Consider the following 10,020-nt stretch of genomic DNA (forward strand, 5'->3'; position numbering starts at 1 on the left):
CATTCCCTCCAACTTCCCTTCCACCATTCATTCCCTCCTGCTTCCCTCCCTCCCCCTCCCCGGCCGCCATTCCTTCCAACTTCCCTTCTTCCATTCCCTCCTGCTTCCCTTCCACCATTCATTCCCTCCTGCTTCCTTTCCGCCATTCCCTCCTGCTTCCCTTTCCCCATTCCCTCCTGCTTCCCTTCCACCATTCATTCCCTCCTGCTTCCCTTTCCCCATTCCCTCCTGCTTCCCTTTCCCCATTCCCTCCTGCTTCCCTTCCACCATTCATTCCCTCCTGCATCCCTTCCATCATTCCCTCCTTCCTGCCTTGATCCTATTGCTCTGACAGCTCCAGTTCCCAAATTATCCCCTCAGATACTTCCTTTTGGAGCAAATCCCACCCCCAGCTGGATCAGGGATCCAGGCAATGGGAGTAAAGTGGATTTTGCATTTTTTTGCCTGGAAATGCACAAGTTAAAGCAAAAAAAAAAAAAAGAACATTAGCTCAGCCCCACGCAGTTCCTTATTATCAACAGGGGTTTATTGAGTAGTTGGGGGCTGGCAGCTTTAAATCTTTAATAGATTAATCTTGCAAAACCCTCACAAGGTCGGAGAGTGCTGTCGTCTCTGTGGTACAGCTGGAGAGCCGGGAATTGAGTCTGGATCCAAGACCAGCAGCCTAATCACTCTCTCCAACCCACGTGAGGATACCTGTGAGGATTCCTGTGAGGATACTTGTGAGGATTCCTGCCAGGATTCCTGTCAGGATACCTCCATGGCTGCTTAGGGCTCACCCAGCACTGTGTCAGGATGTGCCCTGGACTCACACCCAGAGCTCTGGAGTTTAATGATGCCCTGGCCAGGACCTTGCAGCAGCTGGTAACAAATTTCAGCATAACTTTTAAAAACAGCCAGGCTGCAGATGGCATAAATAGAGGATGAATTTTGCATTGTCTCTCACCTGCATGACAAGCTGGCAGGTTTCACTCCCCACTCGCTGTCACAAGAGAAGAACATAAGCAGGAGGCAGCTCAGGCAGCAACAAGCGTTCATTTCAAACACAGATGATGCAGATGGTAGATGCTTCAATTCCCTGGAAACATTCAAGGCCAGGCTGGGCAGGGCTGTGAGCAACCTGATCTAGCTGAAGATGTCCCTGTCGTGGCAAGGGGGTTGGACTGGATGACCTTTAAAGGTCACTTCCCACCCAAACCGTTCCACGATTCTATAATCCTAGAAAAGGAAGCCAAGGACGACGCAGCAGGGACTGAAAACCAACCACTCCGTCAACTTGGACTCAGCTCCTCAGCGCCTTCATCCTCCTTCCCCAGCAGCTGCTGGGTTTTAATTATAATTAAATGAGCTCATGGAAAACAAAGCAACAAATTAGCACAAAGAACATGCTCCTTCCCTGACACCCACCAGGCACAGGGATGCCCTGAGTGCAGAGCAGATCTCACACAGGCTCGGGGCGTTCGGAGCGTGCAGCACGGAAAAGCTGCTCTCCAGAGCTTTGCAGCTCATGCCTGGGGAAACTGATGGGGAGCAAATGAAATCCGTGCATGGGGTTCACTGCTCAGCCTTGAGCATCTCCCAGGATCTGACTGCCTGCACATCCTATCCCATGGGATGTGCTGCCAGGGGCTTGGTGCACCCCAAAGGTGACAACACTGAGACGGGTCACCACAGGTGTTGGAGCAAGGGAGAACCCCACACCTCTGGGTCAGGATGGTCTTTTGACCCTCTGAGTGAGGAGAACCGAGCCCCTGAGCAGCATCCCCACATCCAACATGCACCAAGCACCCGGGCTTGGCAGCCTGTCCTGCAGCGGGAGCAGCGCTCCAGCTCCGGAGCACGGCGCAGTGTGTCTAATCCAGCTAATGAATTCTGCTGGAAGCCTGTTCTGATGTAATTCGAGAGAGAAGTTGAATGCCTCAGATTTGGAAGCTATTTTCAATCCAGAGGGTGATACAATTGTCTTGGTGTTACCAGATGCCTCCCTCTGCGGGATGGGATTCGTCACAGAAAAATCAGGCATTGGGAAGTTGTGTTCTGGGCTGGCTGCACAGCCCCTGACCAGGGCACGTGGGCTTTGGGGGGCTGATCCATCCCACTGAGCACAGAGACCCCAACTGAGGGATCAGACCCACTCTGACTCTGTGGTCCCACCAACCCATCCACTCCCATAATTGTCCAAAATCATGGCAGGGCGATGATGGGGGGGGGGAGGACTCACCCGGCCACACCAGACAGGGCTGGGTTTGCAGAGCAGCCCAATCCCGTGCCAGAGCCAAGGCCACCAGCCTGCAAGGAAGCAGATAGGATTCAGAGTCTGGTGAGTGGGAAGGAGGATTATGTAAAGCAGCAGCATTTGGCAGGGCCAGAGCAGCAGAGGCTCGAGGGAAGGGAGGAACTTGGTGCCATCATAAATCAGCAGCAGCTGGATTTACAGCCAAAGCCTCTCGATGCTCCTGGCTGCACCCAGCCTGGTCACAGCTCCCACCCCAGCAGGAGAAGCCCCCCAAGGTCACCTTCACAGGTGGATCACCGGCAGTCCCATCTGTCACTCAATCATCAGGGGCTGCTGAGCAGGGACCACCACCCCTGCCCACCTTGCTCTGCAAGAGAAGGTTTGTTGGAAGGGCTGGATGACTCCAGGTGACTAATTCAGGATGTAATTTGCCTGGGATTCACCCCAGCAAGGAAGCCAGGCATGCCCAAGAGCTGGGAGCAGGGCAGGGGCTGACCTGCCACCCCGCTTGGTCAGGAGCACATCACGGTGTCAGGAAGTGCTCAAGGCCAGGCTGGAACAACATGGTCTGGTGGGAGGTGTCTCTGCCCATGGCAGGGGATCTGGAATGAGATGGGTTTTAAAGTCTTTTCCAACTCAAATCATTCTGTGATGGTCCTTTGCAATACCAGGCAGAACCAGCCAGCCCAGGACTTCTGCAGGAAGCAAGGAGTTAAACAAAACTCTCTTGCCAAACCACTTTGAATGCTTGGGAGAAGGTTCAGATGGACTCGAGCAGACTGGAGAAGCCAAGGCCATCCTTTCATTCCTGAAGGCTCCCACCTCAGACTTCTCTTTTGTGTGAGCCGCCAGGACCGCACAAATAAATTGGCACTGAGGTGCTAAAAATAACCTCCACCAATAGCTCCATGATTTATATCCATGGCAACATTGCTCAGAGCCTTTTCCCTGCCTGTGGGCTGTCTCACACTCGGTGCTGAATGCCAAGCTGGAGATTGGCAGCTTTCATAAGGAACCAGAGCCTGGTGGAGAATCAAATGCCGGCCCTGAATGCGAAGAGGCTGCAACTTTGTGCTATTATTTCTGGGCATGTTCATCTCACAAACAGTCTTTAGTCATCCACTATTATCATGATGATAAGCCTTCGACTCTGAGCTCCTGAAGCAATAATAAAAGCCAAAGCCGTTGGCATTTGTGCCATTTAAAATCCACTCGCCTTGGGGAAAATGATCCTTTTAATGATTATTAAGCCATTTTTCTCTAGCATCACCCAGTCTTGGAGCACTTCCAGAATTTATAAGTAACACACAGCCATCAAAATGGAAAGGAGATGGTTCTTTCTATTACTGTTTAGGCCTGGCCTGCAGATCCCATCACTGCTCTTGCCTCTGCTGGCCTTGGGATCATCAGGTGAGCAGCAGCATCACTGACCACAGGAGGCTGTGGGCCTCCATCAGGCAAAGCAAGGGCTCACCTTCAGAAAGCTGGGCTTTCAGCGATGGATAAGTGAGAACTCACACCTTGGGATCGTGCCTAGAACAACATCTTGAGCATTTAGAGAGAAAAACACAACAAAGTGTCTTGTTTTTTTTGCGGCCTTCTTCGATCAAAAAGGGCACAACGGTTTCCACTGCTGTACTGCTACGCCCATTACAGCAAAACAAGTCCTGACCTTCACGCCCAGCTCCTGCTATTCCTGATGTTGATGGCAGCTCCCTTCCAGCAGTAATTTCCTGAGCTGCCAGCACCGTGGTCACTGGGCAGTGAATTGTGCTTCAATGAGCTTGTTTTCCATCCATCTCCCCTTGGAACAGTGTAAGGAAGCTGGGGCAGGGCTGTGCCTCAGTGGGAAGTGTGTGGGGAGTGTGTGAGTTTGGCGCAGGAAGGGGTCATTGGGATAGTTCCAGAAGGCAGCTGTGTGTCCAAATGCACAAGAGTGAAGGATTTAGCATTTTGGTACACGTTTGTGCGCTCTGGAAATTTATAAATGGCTGATTTGGATGAGAATCAGGCAGGAATACCCAGGCAAAGCTTTCTCCCCACTTCACCCCAAATCCATGAGACTTATTTTGAAGGAACACGCCAGGTGCAGGGCAGGGAGGTAGGGGAAATGGGAAAAAATCCACAAGGCTGTATTTACTGATAAAGCCAGTGACATACTCCAAACCAGGCGCGACAACCCCGAGTGAACAAAATTCTGGAGCTGGAGCAGGGGGAGTTCTGCCAGCCCCTGCCTCCCCTCTCTCCCTGCCCTGCAGCCCAGTTGTTGCTGTTTTCTTTCCTGCCAGCAGCAAGCCACTCATGGAAATGCAAATCTGCTTTAATTAAGGAGGTTAATAAACAGCTATTAGGACCCCAGCTCTACTGCTGCTCCCCTGGGGTGATCAGGGCTGTTAGAAGAGTGAGGGACAAGCTGATCCCACCAAGCCAGGCTGTCCTCTCCCACCCCTTTTCTCCAGTCACAGGACGTTCACCAAGGCAGGAGAAGGACTTTTCCCATCCCTAGCTGGCTCAGCTGGTGTTTGGCTCAGAGCCTTTCCCACCCTTTCTCACCCAGGCTGGGCTCCTTTCATGACCCAAATGCTGCAGGAGAGCCCAGCTGATGGGTGTCAAGGATTTTCAGCAGAAACTTCTCCACCACATCTTCCTTAATGCCCTGGAGAGCAATTAGTTTAATGGTTGCTTAATGAATCTGGGAGAGAAGAGAAACATCAGGTGGGATGGGATCCTGCTTTGCTCCTGCAGCAAACAGCCCTTCTCAGAGGCCAGGCTCACCGAGGAGATGGGGGCAGGACCATTTACACCAGGGATGGGGCTACAGAGATGGGGGGACCCTGGTGCTTTGTGGGGGCTTTGCAGAAACCCAGCAGAGCCCAAAGCCTCCACTCAATGTTCTCCATCACAGGAGGTGATGGGGCTGTTGCTCCATCCCTGCCCCTCCGAGATGGACCCCAATGTCCATCCGGGGCTCCATTAAAACCCCCATCCCCACCAGTCCCACGGGGTGCCAGCAGCCTCTCCTGTCTCCACAGGGCCCCCCATTATCTCCAGCACCCAGACCCAGCACGCCCTGCACGGCCAGAAGGGGCAGATCAAGTGCTTCATCCGCAGCACTCCGCCGCCAGACCGAATTGTGAGTAGCACCCCGGGGCACGGCGGGTGCCTGAAACACCTCGGGGTGCCCCGGGCTCACCCCTCTCTCGCTTGGCAGGCTTGGTCCTGGAAGGAGAACGTCCTGGAATCTGGGACCTCTGGGCGCTACACGGTGGAGACAGTGAGCACGGACGAGGGGGTCATCTCCACACTGACCATCAGCAACATTGTCCGGGCTGATTTCCAAACCATCTACAACTGCACCGCCTGGAACAGCTTCGGCTCCGACACGGAGATCATCCGGCTCAAGGAGCAAGGTGGGCACTGCTGGGGAGCTGCTGGGAAGCTGCTGGGGGCTGGTGGGGGCTGGTGGGCAGCGGGAATTAGTGCCTGGCGCCGGGCTGTGAGAGTGGGGAGATGCTGTGAGAGGCAGGAGGTGCTCAGGAGAGCTCTTGGGATGCCAAAGAGGAAATTAGGAAGGATGGTGGCGAGGCTCCAGCTGTGGTAGCTGGAGGATTGCATCCTTAGGGCACGTGGTCTTGGCAAAGGGGCAGGAGCAGGGACAAGCCCTGTAAAGTCTCTGCTTGATAAGGTATTCCTGATTTTACCTGTCCTGCTAAAGCTGGAGGGCACGGGCTGGTCCTGCAGCCCTTAGTCCCTGTCCCACAGTACAAGGTGAGGTCACTGCCCCAGGCTGAAGGATCATTTACAGTCTTGGAGAAACCGGAGTGGCTGCTCCCAGCAGACCCCGCTGCTCCACGGTGATGGGAGTGAGCAGGAGGAAGGTGTTTGGGCTGGTGGCAACCCTCCATCCTGGCCACCAGCCACAGTGCCAGCATCTTACAGGGCTGGGCTCGAACACCCAGCAATTCCCAGGGGATGCCCAGGGAAATTCCACTCTCAGGGCTCTCCATAGCAAGGGAGGGAGACAGCTTGTGTGAGGAATGCTTAGCTCCTGGAGGAACTCCAGTTCTCCTCTATTTTATTAAATGCCAGGGCAGGCAGGTGGATTGTTCTCATTAAGCCGTGATTTATAGGCAAGGCTGGCGTCCAGATTAAATCAGAGCTAAATGAACCCCTTAAAATTAGCCTTGGGCTTCTTCCAACGCAAACAGAGCCAGTGGTTTTTCCAGGTCGTCTGCCAGTCAGCGGGAGCGCTCGGCGGCGAGCCCGGGTCCCGGCGGAGGGTGGCCGGGCAGCCGAGCCGGCTCCGAGCTCGGATCCAGACATCCCTGCTGGGCCACGCGAGGGGACAGCCCTGCCCGGGCCGGGGGGACAGCGCAGGGTGGCAGAGGCATCCCCTTCACGGGGCCAGCCCCGGAGCAGAGCGGAGCAGAGGGCTGAGCGCTCAGGAAGGCTGCGGTGGGCGCGTGGGCTGTGCAAGGCTGTGGACACTTGCTTTATTTTCAAACAGGTACGGAAATGAAATCAGGAGCTGGTATTCAAGCAGGTACGGAAATCATGAGCTGACGGTGAATGTGGATTGTCCCCAGCCATTACCACACCTGAGGGCCCGGCGTCCTCCTCCCGGCCCGGCAGCTTTCCATAGGGCAGGCAGGGCAGGAAGGGGCGTAGGGAAGCTGCAGGGCGGTGACTGGGGCAGGACTGGCAAGCTGGAGTGGTCCAGCCTCCCCTGTGCCACTGAGCCACTCTGGAAACCAGCACTTCTGTGCCCCAGCTCCCCAGTCGCTGGGAGGGAGATGCTGTCACTCAGCCATGTTTAAAAAGTTGCAGAAGTCCCATAAAGTGCTACTTTGGGACAAAAACAAAGAGGGGAAAGTACATGTTTCCAGGGTCCTTTGCAGACATCAGCTTGGTTCAACATCGTGGGAGAATGCTGGCCAGCATCCATTGGCACCAGAGCAGGTTTGGATGGATCTTGGGGCAGATGCTGCAGGATGTGCTGCCCTTGTGGTTCCTCCTCCTGTGCCCCAGAGAAGGATTCCCGGGAGGGCCAGCAATCTGCCCCTCCTCAGCTCACCCATCCCTACAGGACAGTTTACCATCCCCACCATTCCTGTCCCTGCCCCTCTGCAGTTGCCTTTATTCCAGCGCAGGATAAATTTCCCCACCCCATTCCCTGCCTGATTCTCCATCATCTTCATCCCCATCGCCACCTGCTTCTCCCTGAGCTCTGCACTGCAGATCCCACTCCGCCAAAGCTGAGAGCCAGCCAGCCCTCCCAGGGCCTCCAGGCTCCTTTCTCTCCACCCCCTTGTTCCATATTTCCCTTGGAAGGCCAAAAAAATCCCATGAGGGACTGCCACTGTTGGCAGGGGCACTGCCTAGCAGGCGGCCTCAGAAAATCCCGGTTTCTTCTTGCCATGGCTCAGCTGCTGTGTTGGAGGATGCTGATTTTAGGGTGATTTTAGGATTTTAGGTCCCTGGGGCAGCTGCAGCACCTGTCCCCTGTGCTCCAGCTCGAGGCAGCAGAGCACTGAGGGGATTTGCCTTTTCACCACCTGGGCACTCTCAGAGGTTTGGTGATGGATTGTTTCAGTGCCACGTGAGTCATGCCACCAGTGGCCCAGCTTGAGTGACACGCGACACATCAAGGGACCGGCAGGAAATCCATGAGCAAGCCACAAAGTGGGAAACATCAGTTCTTTTTTGATCAAGAGTGAGCAGAGCCTAAACTCAATCAGCAGCACATTTTTATCACCCTGCAGTTCCCAAATTAGGGCTCAGGACCCAGGAGCTCCACAGCCATGGCTTAAGGGTACCATGAAGTGGCTTTAGTGGATGCTGGTGGAATGACAACTGCCCCCAGTCCCACCAGTAAGGGTGTGTGGCCCTTGGGAAGGATGAAAGGCACAGGTGGCATCTGTGGTCTCAGGTCCAGGATGAAATTTGTGCCCAACCCCAGTTCCACACCAGTGGGCAATGGGAGATGGTTCCTGTATCACCCAGTCAGGTGATAATCCCTGGGCTTTGCTTCTCAGCTGGGTCGCCCCCTGTGTCCCCAGGCTCCAGCAGCATTCGTGTCCCCCATCTGCACAGACCTCTGAGGAGAACCATGTCTCTGCATCCATGTTCCCATAAATCCATCCCATCCATTTCCAAGGCAAGGGCTCCAAGGAGAAAACACCTTCCAAGGAGGTGTCCAGGAAAATTGTGACGACACACTCACCCAGCTCATCAGGTCATCCTGGGCAGGGTTATCCCTCTTTTGGTTCACAAGGTCCTACAGGGTGCTTAGAAAGAGAAGGAACGGGGACCTAGAGATGCCTGCAGCTTTAGGTGAGAGGATCTTTGGGATGTAGTTCATCATCCCAGCCAAGGAAGGCGATTTGTGGTAGCCACTGCTGTGGTGTCCTGCAATGGGAGTGCTGCCCATCACTGCCCCTCCTTAATCCAACCCAAATCTCACTGGAAAGTCAGAGCTGTGCCTGGAGGAACTGGAGAGCCAGAGCAGGGAAATAACGAGGCTTTGGGGCTCCAAATCTGACCCTCTCACCATAAATGTGATTTCCCATTCCACCCTCCCCACACCTCACCAGCTGCTGCCAGGGTCTGCATAGACAAATCAGCTTTGCTGGCTGAGCCGCTGCCCAAAATTCCCACCAGGAACTCGGTGACAGAGTTCTTGTAGGCAGAAGGATGTGAGGATGCACCCCCTGCTCTGCCTCCCACAGACCCTGCCCACACATCCCACCCCGCAGTGCTCAGCCCCAGCATGGGCCATCCCTCCTGTCCCAGTCTTTGTAGCACCCTCAGGAATTTGGGAAGGAGGACAGTCGATAAGCCACGGGAGAAGGCAGGAAATTGGGATATAAAATAGGCAGGGGCTGTGAATGATGACTTGGGCTAAGTCATCCATCAGCCTGCTCGAATGCCATTTCTCTTTATATTAACACACGGTCTTCTTTCGCACTTCATCCTTTAGAGAAGTTCATTCATTAACCCGCAGGGCACTAACGAGAGCCATTGCTAATCTGCTCCTCTGGCTCCCCCCTCCTCTCCTCCCAGGGTAAACTGAGGCACGGAACGAGCAGGGTTGTACAAATTGCAGTGTCCCACGGGCAGCCTGTGCCGACATCACCATGCAGGGATGGGGGAGCAGGGAAGGAGGCCCCAAAACCCTCCCCAGGCTCATCACTGAGCCTCTTACCAGTAGCCAGGGGTGGGTCCCTATGGGAAAAGCCTCCTCTGTGACCTTCATCCCGCTTCATGCTTCCTCTCCTTCCTCTTGCAGAGTCGGTGCCCATGGCGGTGATCATCGGAGTGGCCGTGGGGGCCGGTGTGGCGTTCCTGGTGCTGATGGCCACCATCGTTGCCTTCTGCTGTGCCCGCTCCCAGAGGAGTAAGTGTCACCCCGGGCCACTCTGCGTCCCTTTGGAAGGGCTGGGGGGAGAACTCTGGGGAGAGGGTGAATCAAGTGGAGCGGGGAGAAAATAGAGCCTGAATTTACTGACGCCACTTAATTTATTAAATTTACTTGTCATCACAAGCTGCTTCTCATGTTGGCCTACCAACAACAGGCAGGCCTGTGGGAAAAGGAAAGGGTTTATGGAAAACATGCCAGGGTAACTGCTGATCCCTGTTAGCAGCACAGGAGGTGTGCAGGGGACCTCTTAATCCCTCCCTTGGAGAAATCCTGATGTCCAAGAGGGAGAAGCATCCTCGCTGTGCCACATCGGTGCTTAAAAACCCTCCAGAGTTCTGCTTCTGTTTTAATTCCAGTTTTTCTG

The 10,020-nt window shown here is 54.6% G+C and overlaps 1 protein-coding gene across 1 annotated transcript in view; it reads left to right on the plus strand.

The window, feature by feature from the left end:
- The window catches only part of KIRREL3 (kin of IRRE like 3 (Drosophila)), a 142,219-nt gene that overhangs the window by 120,439 nt on the left and 11,760 nt on the right, over positions 1–10,020 (plus strand). The window contains exons 12-15 of the mRNA XM_017738339.1: positions 5,269–5,369; positions 5,448–5,646; positions 6,744–6,779; positions 9,525–9,632. Coding sequence (XP_017593828.1) covers positions 5,269–5,369; positions 5,448–5,646; positions 6,744–6,779; positions 9,525–9,632 — 444 coding nt within the window. The remainder of the gene's footprint in view (positions 1–5,268; positions 5,370–5,447; positions 5,647–6,743; positions 6,780–9,524; positions 9,633–10,020) is intronic.

This window comes from Corvus brachyrhynchos, unplaced genomic scaffold, assembly GCF_000691975.1.
Source record: "Corvus brachyrhynchos isolate BGI_N302 unplaced genomic scaffold, ASM69197v1 scaffold46, whole genome shotgun sequence".
In the NCBI taxonomy this organism is placed as follows: domain Eukaryota; kingdom Metazoa; phylum Chordata; class Aves; order Passeriformes; family Corvidae; genus Corvus; species Corvus brachyrhynchos.